This window comes from Eutrema salsugineum, unplaced genomic scaffold (genome assembly GCF_000478725.1).
Source record: "Eutrema salsugineum unplaced genomic scaffold, Eutsalg1_0 scaffold_6, whole genome shotgun sequence".
Classification (NCBI taxonomy): Eukaryota; Viridiplantae; Streptophyta; class Magnoliopsida; order Brassicales; family Brassicaceae; genus Eutrema; species Eutrema salsugineum.
Genome location: NW_006256547.1, coordinates 2,901,923 through 2,914,392, shown reverse-complemented (window position 1 = coordinate 2,914,392; position 12,470 = coordinate 2,901,923). Strand labels below are relative to the sequence as shown.

The 12,470-nt window shown below is 39.1% G+C and overlaps 4 protein-coding genes across 4 annotated transcripts; 1 reads left to right on the top strand and 3 right to left on the bottom strand.

The window, feature by feature from the left end:
* Positions 1-29: 29 nt before the first annotated feature.
* Positions 30-4,078, bottom strand: LOC18013119 (cleft lip and palate transmembrane protein 1 homolog). Its single transcript, XM_024151630.1, has 12 exons — positions 3,624-4,078; positions 3,239-3,385; positions 3,000-3,114; positions 2,809-2,903; positions 2,605-2,708; positions 2,268-2,305; positions 1,622-1,857; positions 1,375-1,468; positions 1,107-1,297; positions 769-988; positions 509-676; positions 30-409 (listed from the first exon to the last, which is right to left on the bottom strand). The coding sequence occupies exons 1-12, from the start codon at positions 3,852-3,854 to the stop codon at positions 258-260; spliced, it is 1,791 nt and encodes a 596-aa protein (XP_024007398.1). The 5' UTR covers positions 3,855-4,078; the 3' UTR covers positions 30-257.
* A 229-nt stretch (positions 4,079-4,307) lies between these two features.
* On the bottom strand, positions 4,308-7,317 carry LOC18012829 (protein SUPPRESSOR OF GENE SILENCING 3). Its single transcript, XM_006394558.2, has 6 exons — positions 7,217-7,317; positions 5,765-6,773; positions 5,384-5,675; positions 5,029-5,273; positions 4,768-4,934; positions 4,308-4,674 (listed from the first exon to the last, which is right to left on the bottom strand). Exons 2-6 carry the CDS (start codon positions 6,764-6,766, stop codon positions 4,464-4,466), a joined length of 1,917 nt encoding a protein of 638 aa, XP_006394620.1. The 5' UTR covers positions 6,767-6,773; positions 7,217-7,317; the 3' UTR covers positions 4,308-4,463.
* Positions 7,318-8,295: 978 nt separating this feature from the next.
* Positions 8,296-10,230, top strand: LOC18012828 (vesicle transport protein SFT2B). Its single transcript, XM_006394557.2, has 6 exons — positions 8,296-8,601; positions 8,996-9,049; positions 9,142-9,215; positions 9,337-9,454; positions 9,570-9,628; positions 9,815-10,230. The coding sequence occupies exons 1-6, from the start codon at positions 8,458-8,460 to the stop codon at positions 9,891-9,893; spliced, it is 528 nt and encodes a 175-aa protein (XP_006394619.1). The 5' UTR covers positions 8,296-8,457; the 3' UTR covers positions 9,894-10,230.
* A 204-nt stretch (positions 10,231-10,434) lies between these two features.
* Positions 10,435-12,358, bottom strand: LOC18012719 (26S proteasome non-ATPase regulatory subunit 14 homolog). Its single transcript, XM_006394556.2, has 5 exons — positions 12,151-12,358; positions 11,751-11,928; positions 11,535-11,616; positions 11,146-11,322; positions 10,435-10,978 (listed from the first exon to the last, which is right to left on the bottom strand). The coding sequence occupies exons 1-5, from the start codon at positions 12,278-12,280 to the stop codon at positions 10,619-10,621; spliced, it is 927 nt and encodes a 308-aa protein (XP_006394618.1). The 5' UTR covers positions 12,281-12,358; the 3' UTR covers positions 10,435-10,618.
* Positions 12,359-12,470: the final 112 nt, after the last annotated feature.

The window sequence follows — 12,470 nt, the reverse complement described above, 5'->3', positions numbered from 1 at the left end:
GAGGTTATTATATAAAAGAAGATATAACATAGGCAAATGTTTCTAATTTCTTATGTTGGCACTGTCCTCATGTAGAAATTAGATACAGAGAGTTTAGGATAAAAGCAGCAAATCTGTTTGACATTAATAACTTTAACTAAATAATTTCCAAGTGAAAACGAAAACAAACAAAAATTAAGAAACTATAACTGAAGTGTTAGAAAATCGGTTTAGAGAGTGGGAATAACAAAATAAGTAAAAGGAAGAAGATTTAAAGATTAGTTTGTTTTCTTGTTGTCTTCTTCTTCTTTCTCAGTTATCAACTTCTTCTCTGCAGTTTCATCCTCACCTCCAAAACCGAACTCGTTAACACGTGTCTTGTCCACAGGGTACACCCACCTTTGGTATAAGTATATCAAGAATATCACATCTGAAACACAGAGAGTGAGAGAAAGAGATCGATTATATAAGCCTGTTTCTGGAATCTGAAATCAAAGTAGAGAGAGGATAGTTGATAGATTTTACTCACCATCTCGAAATACAGAAAGTCGATGCAGAATCGGCATTTTGATGACAAATGCAAACAGATCGTCGATGATGGTGTTGAGGAACTTATAAGTCATCTGTCTCCATGGTAAATGTGCCACTGACTTTAGCTTATAGTTGATGAAAAGCTGAGGACACATCATGATGAAACCTGCAAAGCACACACCCCATTGATTTCATTTCTACACACTTCCACAATGAGAGATTCTCAACAGTTTTCTTGAGGATGGTAAAGGCATTTACCGAACATGTAGACACAGCTTGTTAGTGAAGACAGGATCCAAGAATACCAGCTCTTGTGGCGTTCGTAAGCGAGAGAATATATGGATAAGCCGATGACAAGGAGGAGGAGCACATAGGATAAGAATTTGATGGCGATGTCATCATACTCCTTGGTTTTATTGCTTGAATAGGATTCACGATCGTGGAACCTCAGCCTTGGAATCATTCCACTTCGATCAACCTGTTAAGTTAAAATGTTTGACAAGGTTGATATGTTTAGCAACAACATCAGAGATGCTCATAGCAAATTCTTGCTGGTTCTGAAATGTCAGATTCAGTTATGTAAACATTTTAAGTACCTCTATACGCATGGCTTTCCCTATTTTCCAGAATTCAATGCAGACACCAACTCCGGAACTAGCCAGTATCATCCATGAAGTGTCGTTGTCAAGCAGGTAGAGGAAGATGACAAACTGACAGATAAAGTTCAGTACAACAGACTTTGCAGACAGTCCTTCCATAGATTTGTTTTTGTTCCAGAACTGGATATCTACAGGGTAAACAAAAGATAAGTCAAACTCAACAAACGTTAGGAAAGATGCTGTTATCTTTTGGGTCTGAAATTACCATTTTTGAATGCCAAGAAGTCGAACACAGAATGAAGCATCGAAACAAACATCGTGATGCCCAACAGATAGGGATTTCCTTCCAAAAACACCCTCTGCAAAACAAAATACATATTATTACAGTCAGCTCCAAGAAGAAACCAAGAATGTGTAAAGAAAATAATTAACAGTATCTATTCAATACCTAATACCACATCATCAGTTGATGCGATGGAAGATGGTAATTATATATACAGGACAAGAATTACCTTTAGTTCGTCAGATTCACCATCAAGCATGCTTCCATAGCTACGCTGCATCTGGAAAGACTGATCAACTTGCTGAAACAGTTGCCACTTCATCATGCTTATGGGGCTTATTTCCAGATTAAGTGGTAGTTCTGAGACTGTCTCGTTGATTGGAATCATCTTGTCCCTTAGCAGCCAAAACTCATTGAAGTAAATTGTAGGATAGTAATTTCCCGTGCTAGGTTCTACCAGCAAGTCTGCAGATCTAAAGTTAAGTACAACATAATAACAAAATGGGCAAGTAGACAATCACACATGTTGCATGCCAAAATAAGAATCCTCTTACAAAATCCCCATTCCACCAGTTAAAAGAAAAGAAAAAATGGAAACAAAGAAGATACTATTGTGCACCATATGCACAGAAACAAATCAAGAGACGTAAAAATACTTTTCACCATCCAAGGACCCAAGAACCTATAAATGCTTGAATTTTTCTTTTGAAAATAGTTTGATTCGGTTAATGCTGAAAAAGGCATGGAAGATAAAGCATGAAGCAGTCACATGGATAGCCCCTCAAAATTTACTGAAAACTTCTGAAAATAGATTTTTGTAAAACCCAAATAATAATAAGAATTTCATTATTTTCCCAAAATAGATTGAAGGATACGAGGAGCAATGTTTGGTGGCACACCATTCTGTGAATAACTGTTACAAAAAAAAAACGGATATTAGTCTAACAGTATTCCTTCAACTGCCAATTGTTTTGGTTAATTATCTTTTTAATGCAGGAGCCTCTCCCCTGCGATTGCTTAAGGTTATAGCCATAGTTGATCAGTTAAATTACTCTGTTAAGTTATTTTGCACAATAAGCAGAGTAATATGTACATCAAGATAGAAAGTGCATCCATCTTTGATTATTCATCTATCTTGTTTCATTTTAGTCTCCATTGTACGTTCCTAGAGTTCCAATTTTTATACAACAAAAAATACCAGAACCGACTTACTGAGTAAAATCATCGACCAGGTTAATCGTGACATTCGGTTTCCAGAGGGACACCCATTCCACAGGAACCTCTTCCTTGAGTTCCGACTTCTTATCACCAACTTTCTGCAAAGTTGCGTTAGTTCATTACACATTCATCAGAACAAGACAATAACATATAACAATGTGCAATATTTTCTGGAAGAAAACTTCCACACAGGCATACCTCAACTTCTGGTTGGGATTCAGCAGAGTCTTTGGGATTACCCAAGAGACTCTTCTTCTTATCTACTTTTCGCTTTGGAAAGTAAGTCGCAACAGCTGAAATAGTGAAAAGACCAGTCCAATTCAGCTAATAGAGAAACCGAATTTCTAATAGTTTTCATAAATAAGTGTTTTTTAGAGAGGTGGTCTTACGGTGAGTCCTGCCAAAACTGTTATGAGGTTGGTATTCAGGATCACTGGGGTCTATGGGGAATCCAGACCGAGCAAAGAAGACATGAGCATACAGACTTCCATTGTTCTGTAGTGTCTGGAACAGAATAACATATCAATTTAGTAAATCAATTCAGCTTATTAGAACAGTGATACCGGAGGAAGAATATGCAGAAAGCCAAATACGAATGATAAAAAAGTCAAAGCATGTGAATTTTCACCTCAGATGGATGATACTTGAGTGACATGGTCCTAATGCTCTCTGGTGTCCATACAGCATAAGGAATATTCGTCTCATGCCAAAAAAGCGCACCTTCGTTGCCAAAGTCATTGAACTTCTCTTGCTCAGAAAGATAAAACCACATATCCTGCAAGAAAAAACATTGTTTGCGTTTAGAATCAAAACATAAACAGCAGTCATGAACCAGAACAAATCTTAAAAACCCTTAATTCTCTAATCAAACACAACCAGTAGAGCAGCCAGCAAGTAAATATGATTACAAAACAAATTCTGAGAGTTTACACACGATTTGAAAATCAGCAAGAGAGAAAGAAAAAAAGAAAAAAAGAAAAGGCAATCCAATAGTAGAAGAATAAGTTAGCTACCAATGATTCTCCCTTGTGAAAGAGATTGGTCATGAGGTGAGGAGACTGAGAGGGATCCATCGGTTTCTGTTTAGGGGAAAAGAACTTGGAAGCAAAATACCAGAAAACGGCGATCCTAACGATCCCGGAGATCGTGGAACCAAACCCACCGGCTTGTCGCTGCTGCTGCTGAGGTTGAGCATCGCCAGCCGCCTCTGCCACCGCCGCCGTTTGTCCTACCGGCGGGGCCATATTAGCTAATCGAGAAGGAGGATAGTTTCGTTTCGTACACGGCGGATTCAGAGCAGCTGAGATGTGAATTCGCCGAGGAGATTGGAATCGATTCGATAGAGAGATATTTAAGGGAGATTATAATTTATATTATATTTTGGATGTAAATCAGAAAGATGAATAAACAAATACGTTTTAGATTTGTTGTGGTGAGTCGTGTGACGAAGCTCTTCCAATGTAATGCAACTAAGAGTATGACACAGCATTATTGTCTGAACTGAAAAAACAATTGCATGTTAAGACTATATTTTAGATATTTTACTTTTATTGCCCCCCAATCATGTTCAATTTTTTTTTTCAATTTCACCCCCATATTTCGAAATTGCATAGAACCCCTTTGGTTTATTCACCACGAGCCTTCTTCATACATGGGTTTGGTTGCCAGTTTGTGAATCGAATGACTTTAGTTTTTGGTTATATGCCTAAACTTTCATACGAGATTTACCAAAACAAAATAGTTATCAAAATAGGTTTTGGTCACTTGGAGAGTACTAATCTCAAGTCTCCTTAAATGTTTCCTACTAAAATGGAGAAGAATAGTCTTTCTCTTAAACAAAAACCAGACTGGTCTCAGTCATCTGCATCCTGAAGGCCGTGCTTGTTCATGAGCTCCTCCAAAGACTCATCAAACTCTCTCTCCAGATCAAGCATCTCCTCATAATGCCTCTTCTTCATCTCTGCCATCTTCTTCTCTTGCTCCTCTATGAGCTTCTCCCTCTCCTCCACAAACTCCTTCATCTCTTTCTCTTGAAACGCTATGAAGCTAGAAACCTCCTCAGCTCTGCACAACAATCAAAACCAGAGAAATTAAGTTACTCTTGAGTCTCTCTCTCTCGCACACACACAAAAAGCAGGATTATGTAAGTATGCACACCTCTTTCGTAATTCATCTTTGCTGGAGGGATTTGCGTTCTTTTGCTGCTGCTCTACAACCTTAGCACGTTCCTGCTGCTGCAACTTCTCGAAAATCTCCTCCTTTGCATCTCTCTCCTCATGTATCCGTTTGAATGCTTCTTTGAAAAACTTGTCTTGCAAATCCATCTTCAAACCACCGGTTTGTAGGTAATTCATAAAAAAGTGTATCAGTTGGTATAATTCAAAACATCGAGTTTGTGTTTTCGAGAGAAAAACATACCTCCTCTCTGTTATGCTCATGCTGCATCTTTGTTCTCTGTCTCACGATACGATAATCCTCTGCTGATTTACGCAGCTTCTCGCTTAAGATTCCCAGAGACTCCTCAAGCACCTTTTTGTGGTTCATTTGTTTAGTAACCTTGTTCTTGTACCAGTTTAGCTGCTGATTGTCCTCAGCGATCTGCCTCAGCTCCTTCACAACATTCTCCTGGTATGACTTCATCTCGAATTTCAGCATCGTTTTGCCTAATAAACCATACAAAAACACATCAGATGCATTCACAAGCACCAACGAAACTCTAAATCCCAAGGACAAGACTTAAAAAACATATTATCTAATTTCTGAGAGAGAGAACCTCGACAGTGCTGATTGAATACGTCCAGATCTTGCTTGGTTGCAAGGAAGCCATATAGTTGGCGAACTCCTCCAGTAAACAAATTGCGCCGACGGTCCCAGGCGTTTCTATCTAACCCTTGCTCAACTAAGTCCCTGTGCAGGCGGTCAGCCTCAAAATAGCCAGTGGCACTGTTCTCAAAGATCAGAACACTCATCCCACGGTGGCCCTGTGGACCATAGGAATGACGTGCTCTAATAGCAGGATACTCGTTGAAGTACTCCAGTAGCTCTTGGTTGCCCATACCTAGCCACTGAAATGTAACATAGTGAAATTTTCAACCCTAGGATCAGCAGAATGCAAAAGAAGATTAAAAGGGTAAAAGACAGACGAATCTCTCACCTTATCATTATCGTCCTTGTCCAGTCTGGTGTTCATAATGATTACCATTGGCGGCCAGACAATCTCATGATCCTTTTCATCCGCACCCAAACCCTTCCACTGCCCGAAAATTTCACCAGACGGAATGACAGTTGCTCCTCTCATCTGCAGATCCTTGTCTAGGACTTCAGCCAGTTCCCTATGGAGCTTAACTCTTCTAGCTCCCTTTGTCCTCGCATGAGCTAGAAGTGGCTGCAGGTTGTACCAGTCAATAGCACCAGGCCCGCCCTGACAAGCTGGACAATGCCACTGCCTCTGTGGTTCATTTATCTGCTCGATAGACAAGCTATCCAAGCTGTCGAAAAACTTTTTGAACCATTTGTTCTGCTTCCGTGTCTCATGGCTCTGTTGACTCACATCCGAGTCATACTCATCACTCACAAGGTCTTCATCAGAATCATCCAAACCATCGCAATCATCCTCCTCTTCCTCAGAAACATTCTCCACATCATCATCCTCGTCCGGGATCTCCTGCGGAACAGTGTGCCGAGCAGCACCTGCTCTAGACTGCCAATTCCATCCTCCTTCTAAAGGAGGGCGAACTACAGGTGGCGGAGCGACATAGTTGTTACCATACCCTCTGTTCAGTGCTTGTCCCCGACCAGTTCCTCGACCGGTAGAGACCCTCGAATCAGTAGCTTGAGTTCCCCGACCATTGGCGTTACCTCTCCCAGTCACATGATTGCCTCTCCCTTGTTGCTGATTGCCTCTCCCTTGTTGCTGATTGCCCCTCCCTTGTTGCTGACCGCTCCAAGCTCTAGGAGGGTTCTGGTTATGAGAAGCCCAAGCTTTTTCAGCTTTGTTCTTGTTCTTTTTGGAGATGAACTCCCATTCTCCTCCATCATCTTGCGAAGGAGCCAGATTCGTCCCAGCAAAACCTTGCACCAACTGTTCGACCTCTGGGTTAGAACCACCCTGAGCGACGTTCTTTCCCTTAGACTTTGGATCAGCCCAAGCACTCATTTCGAACCTGTAAAGAGGCACCAGTTCATCAAAGAGAGCCACATACATTCCCAATATTTTCAAATCTACACAAACGTGATTTTACAGCAAGGAAACATGCATAGGCTAAACAAGAAGACGTCAAAGCACAAACGGTAAATCAAGGCCGTATATGAAACGAAACTCCAAACCAAATATTTTCGCTGTCAAAGACTACGCAGAGAGCTAAAACGAGGAAAGCACAACAAAACAAACAAAACCGACAATATGAAGTCGACCTCGTTACAGACTTCCTACACTAAAATCTGAAAAGCAGGAAAACAAAAAAAAAAATGCAAAAAGTAAAAACCCATAGCACGAAAACCTTCGAAATAGAGAACATTAGGGCATTTTTCCGACGAAGAAAAAAATCGAAATCGAGCACAGAATGTGTAGGGAGGGAGCGATCAACGCCTGAAAGGAAGAACTTACAGAGAAAACGACGGAAATTGCGAGATTAAGCGCCGGAGAGTGAGAGTACTGCGAAGGTAAGTGTGGGGAGAAAGAAGAGAGTGAAGACGAAATAACAAATGAGGACGCTTTGTGAATCGCTTCTCTAAACGGCCTTTTATTTTCCGAGTCCGGACTCCAAATTTCATTCAATTTGATTTATTTTTTACTTTTTTTTTGTCTTTGCTCGACTTTTTTTTTGGCCCATTATCAATTCATTACGCACAAACATGACTGGTTATTTTTTGTTTATCAACGTAGGAAAATGCTATTTTGAGTATTTAATTATCTTATCATTCACAAAAAGTTGAAATTCAATTTTCTATATTTATTGATTATTAAATATTTTTCCTATACCTTAATAGATAAAATTAGAAATTATATATATATTACCTCATTTAAAATATATTATTACACATTTAGTATATTATTTTCTTCATACGTGTACAAAAATCAAAAATATTTACAATAAAACATAATGAATATCGTATATCAAATTATAAATAGAAAAATAAAATAAAAAAGAAACGATACTTATCAACGTTTACGCAATAATTTTATTTTATATTTATAGTTTTTTGGAAAAGAATCAGTATAATTTAAGGAAAAGATCACAAAGTAACTGAAATTTTTAATCTAATAGAGAAAAAAACTAATTTCTATATTTCTATTGTTTAGATATTAACATAAAGTATTGGTCTTTTTTAATATCTCATCTATACATATAGTGTGAGTAATTCAGTGAGATGGATATGAGTATATATCATTATATCTTTCCTAGTTCAGTTTTGAGGTTAGCTACTAAAATTATTAGTTTTAAGTCAAAAATCAAAAGAAACTAGAGGTCAGGTTAAGGTTATGTAGACTAATGTTTTTCAATTAATGTCTTTATAATGTATGTTGTTGGAAGGAAATTTTGTATATCAATATCTCATAATAACAAGACAAGGAAAAAACTGGGCCGGTATGACAATAATTAAATTTTTGAGATAAGAAAATACCCAAAAGCCCAATCATAAAGCCTTTCTTCTTCTCCTCCAACAAACCACGGACGAAGAAAAGCCTTCGTTTTCCACTCCAAAACATGGCGTAATTGTGCAGAGATCCAACCATACTTCAGTTCTGCTGTCACTATTTGAGAGGAAGAAGCTCGAGATCTGAGCAGTTCCATAATACCTCAACTAGTTAAAAAGAGCTTAGACTACACAGAAAGGGCTACAGACATGGATAAGATGAATCAGGCCTTTGAGAAGATGAAGATGTTGGTGGGTATGGAGGTTGAAGACGAGCAACGAGCTGCCGAGGAAGAAAGCTCGCTCTCATTCATGGATGACCTTAATCGCAATTGCGCTTTATCTACCAAACAGGTTCCTAAATGGCCCAGATTTTTTTTTTTCTTATATTGGTTCTCTTTGATCAGGTCATCTGCATTTGGCTGTTTCTTGTAATTTCGTGTTTGTCGTTACGATTTATCTCAATGCGTAATGTGTTTTCGTCCAATTAAGGAAGCTGAGCTCGTGATTTCGATTAAATCCAGCAATGTAAAATTCATGCACAGAAAAACTGATGTACTAGTGGAGAAGGATGATCAAATTTCCTGGAATATGACTGAAGTGGTTAGATAAAAGTTTGATTAACATGACTGCTAAATACTTTGGTTTATTTACTGTATATCTCGTTTACACGAATCTGTTGAGTGTCTTGAATTGGTATATCTTCAGCTAATATGCTGCTTTTCTCCGTCTGCTTCCATGAGAACAGAGATTCTATGGCTTTGCGATTTGCTTGTCAGCAGGCTTGGCATGTACTCTTTTGGTAAGTGCAACTCTTATGCATGTGAGAAAGCACTAGCCTTCATTAACTGGTGCTCTAAATCTTTAATCTTTTTACCTGTTTTGACAATGCAGTCAATGCTTGTTTTCTTCAATCCAGTCAAGTTTGGCATCACATTCACTCTGGGAAATTTGATGGCACTTGGGAGGTCCGTATTGGATGTTTAGTTTAGCTTGTAATATGGCATTGGGTTTACGCAAGTCTCTGTGGACAAGTGTCTCTCTCTCTGCTCCTAGATTTTTAAGTGTCATGTCGTTTTTGTATGGCAGCACAGCATTCCTTATAGGCCCACAACGGCAGGTGACGATGATGCTTGACCCAGCTCGTATCTACGCCACGGCTTTGTATCTAGCAAGCATTATCATTGCCTTATTTTGCGCTCTCTATGTAAGTGGCGATGCTCAATTCTATCTATTGGATAGAAAATTTACTGAGCATAGTAAAATTTTGGTTGAGACTAGAGTGCATTGGTACACACATCTGTCGTTTTCTTTCTGTACAGGTTCGTAACAAGCTGCTCACTCTGCTGGCTATCATTCTTGAGTTCTCTGGTCTAATTTGGTATGCTAAAACTTGGTTTCAAGCTCTTACGTTTATAACTTTCTCGCTATTTATACATGGACTCTGCATGTAGTCATATAACACAATTACATGATCTTCTCATTTGGTTTCTGAGTTTGCCGCAAAAGCTGTCATTCATCTTGGAGATTCATCTTGGAGAATTCCCTCTGTTTTTTAAAACCGCAGGTATAGCTTGAGCTACATCCCTTTTGCAAGGACCATGGTCTCAAAGGTCTTCATGACTTGTTTCGACACCGAGTTTTAAGCAGAGCCATATACACATGGACTCAACAATTTTTCGTCCCTCAACAATTGTGCTCTGTTTGAACGATTGGTCGGTCTCCTCCAAATGTATTCAAAGCTTGACTTGTTTGATGCACCAAGAACACTAAAAGCGCTAGTAGTCCACCTATGGCTTATCTTTGAGCTCGTTTTGGTTTCTACTTGCTCTTTCTGAAGATGAAGTTCCTGTCTTCACAAATCCTACTACAGTTTTTTGTATATTATGATGTGGAATTTAACGTAGATTGGGTGCGGTAGCTTTCTCCCTTTTTCCTTCTTTGTTGAGTTTCTTCCCGGAATAATAAAGTATATCAACCATCTAGATATTGTATTTTGGGTATTTCAGACATATTGATTCTCTCCTACTTGCTGCAGCATTCAGAAACTTTAAGCACCACTATTCAGTTTGAAATCTAACATTGTTCAACTACATATAAGGGTTTCGATAAGTGTATTTATACAAAACACTCATACTTTGCCCCTTCATTTCGGAAAACGAGAGAAAAATCTGAAATCACTGCAAGAATAGAAATCAATCCATTGGCTTAATGCAAAATCACATAGTACAATACAACCTTGTCAAATGCTAGGAGATAAGACATAAGGAGAAGATTCAACAGAAATTAAATTGCAGAAGAAGAACAAAGCTCAACTTAGGAGCCAAATGATTAAAGCAAAGTACTACTGGCTGGAAAAGTGAGAAGATCTCTAGAAGACAACAGTGTCAAGCATGGTGCCAAGTGTCTGAACAATGTTGGATGACATCAAGTTGGAAACATGTTCTTCCAGATGCTTCTTTGCGTCTTGTCTTCCGACATTCACGATCGCCAGTTTCTCTGGTGACAACTCGTCCTCTTCTTGTACTGCCTTGTTATACTTAGCAGCCAAGTTCAACATTTCCTGCACCGTCTGTTCGTTTGTCTGGGAGTGGGTGTCAAAGCGCCTTAGCGTCAGGCCATCTGTCCATTTCTTCTTGTGGAGGTTTAGTAACATCTTCTCCTCGAGCTCGTTCTTCCTATAGTTGATGGCTATTGAATAATAGTGTCTGTTCAATCCATGAATCAAGGCCTACACAGTAGTATCCAAACGTAAGTATCAGAGAGATAACAAAAAATAACTGGAAAACCAAAAAACAAACAAAAAAATAACTGGAAAACCACGTTTCATTTTGTGCTCCAACTTAAAAACAAACAAAAAATAACTGGAAAACGACGTTTCATTATGAGATCCATCACCTGGATCGATGGTTTGTTCAGGTGCCCAAGGTTTGATGTTGTTTGACGAGGTTCTTGCCCAAGCATAATGGTCTGTGGATTTATCGAGCGGAACGCGTCAATCACCACTTTGCCCTTCACACTTTGAATCGGATCTACGACCACTGCTACAGCTCGCTGGTTCAAAGCTTCAAAACTCTACAAAAGCACACAGATGCTCACAATGAACAACATACATATTGCAATTTAAAAATATAGATACAAATGCAAAGGCAATCATAACAGGTTATATTACACAAAGATTAACAGTCTATAGTGCTTGGGCCATGAAGAAAGTATGGGAAAAAGTAAACAGCAGATTCTCGGGTAAAGTTAACATATTCAAACAAAGAAACGAAGAGACAACCTACCTGTTGAGTGTTAATGTCAACACCAGAAAGCCAGCAGCCAAATCCAGGATGTGAATGATACCAACCAACCACCATTTCAGGTCTGAAATTCGACGATACAAGAAAAAGAAAGATCAAAGCCAGAGTTTTAGGATTGGAAGACCAAGTAAGTATCATCATTATGATGTAAACAAAAAAGGTCTAAGAGTAGATGTGTGTAGAGAAAAATCAATTTACCTTCCGGTTTGTTTAAGCATGTCGAGCATATTAGTCTGGAAAACATGATCAACAGCTTCCACACTAACACCAGTACCACTCTGAGGCATCGCAAAGACATCCACAACTCGAACAGTGTACTCATCCACGAACTCTCCAAGCATCAGTCCCATGACTTCCATAGGAACCCCAGCTCTTCCTGCGATTTTAGTAGCACCATCACAAAAATCAGCAACACGAATCCACATGGCAATAACACTCTAAACCTAAGAATGAGCTAGGAGAGATACAATCAGATCGATAAAATCTTAGAAATCCTATAGCTCCAGAGCAAAGAGGACAAGGGGAAATCACAGAGAGCGAAATAAATCAGAAACCCTAAGCACAGGGAAAGTAATTGGAGCACAGGATGGAGGATTACCGTGCTTGAGCATCTTGAGGAGGGCGAGAGAAGAGATGTAAACCTGCTCCGACGTGTCGAGGGTCGGAGAATCAGGCGATGCGTGACCCAAACCGCCACCGGCGCCGAAGATTCGCTGTAATCTCTCCATAATCAGATAAATCAGTCGTGTTCTTCTGGGTTGCTGGCTACAACAATGGGGAGATCTTATAAAACCTCGAGAGTTTTCTTTATTAACAAGACAAGACGGAGATGATGGATCTTATTCGATCGTAGGACTAGGATCAATTACCCGAAACTATTTAGTATTTACATTCAAGTCCTCCAATATTTCCGTTTTT

What these genes read in the sequence shown, in the direction of transcription:
- LOC18012719 (XM_006394556.2), bottom strand. Translation starts at nt 12,280, where the DNA reads ATGGAGAGATTACAGCGAATCTTCGGCGCCGGTGGCGGTTTGGGTCAC. An exon ending in ATGCTTAAACAAACCGGAAG is followed by an intron (nt 11,617 to 11,750) that starts GTAAATTGATTT and finishes GTCGAATTTCAG; the next exon opens with ACCTGAAATGGTGGTTGGTT. An exon ending in TTGACATTAACACTCAACAG is followed by an intron (nt 11,323 to 11,534) that starts GTAGGTTGTCTC and finishes GTGCTTTTGTAG; the next exon opens with AGTTTTGAAGCTTTGAACCA.
- LOC18012829 (XM_006394558.2), bottom strand. Translation starts at nt 6,766, where the DNA reads ATGAGTGCTTGGGCTGATCCAAAGTCTAAGGGAAAGAACGTCGCTCAG. An exon ending in ACAAGGACGATAATGATAAG is followed by an intron (nt 5,676 to 5,764) that starts GTGAGAGATTCG and finishes GTTACATTTCAG; the next exon opens with TGGCTAGGTATGGGCAACCA. An exon ending in AAAGATGAATTACGAAAGAG is followed by an intron (nt 4,675 to 4,767) that starts GTGTGCATACTT and finishes ATTGTTGTGCAG; the next exon opens with AGCTGAGGAGGTTTCTAGCT.
- LOC18012828 (XM_006394557.2), top strand. Translation starts at nt 8,458, where the DNA reads ATGGATAAGATGAATCAGGCCTTTGAGAAGATGAAGATGTTGGTGGGT. An exon ending in GCGCTTTATCTACCAAACAG is followed by an intron (nt 8,602 to 8,995) that starts GTTCCTAAATGG and finishes CCATGAGAACAG; the next exon opens with AGATTCTATGGCTTTGCGAT. An exon ending in CCTTATTTTGCGCTCTCTAT is followed by an intron (nt 9,455 to 9,569) that starts GTAAGTGGCGAT and finishes CTTTCTGTACAG; the next exon opens with GTTCGTAACAAGCTGCTCAC.
- LOC18013119 (XM_024151630.1), bottom strand. Translation starts at nt 3,854, where the DNA reads ATGGCCCCGCCGGTAGGACAAACGGCGGCGGTGGCAGAGGCGGCTGGC. An exon ending in AATCCCAACCAGAAGTTGAG is followed by an intron (nt 2,709 to 2,808) that starts GTATGCCTGTGT and finishes GCAACTTTGCAG; the next exon opens with AAAGTTGGTGATAAGAAGTC. An exon ending in ACTTTCTGTATTTCGAGATG is followed by an intron (nt 410 to 508) that starts GTGAGTAAAATC and finishes TCTGTGTTTCAG; the next exon opens with ATGTGATATTCTTGATATAC.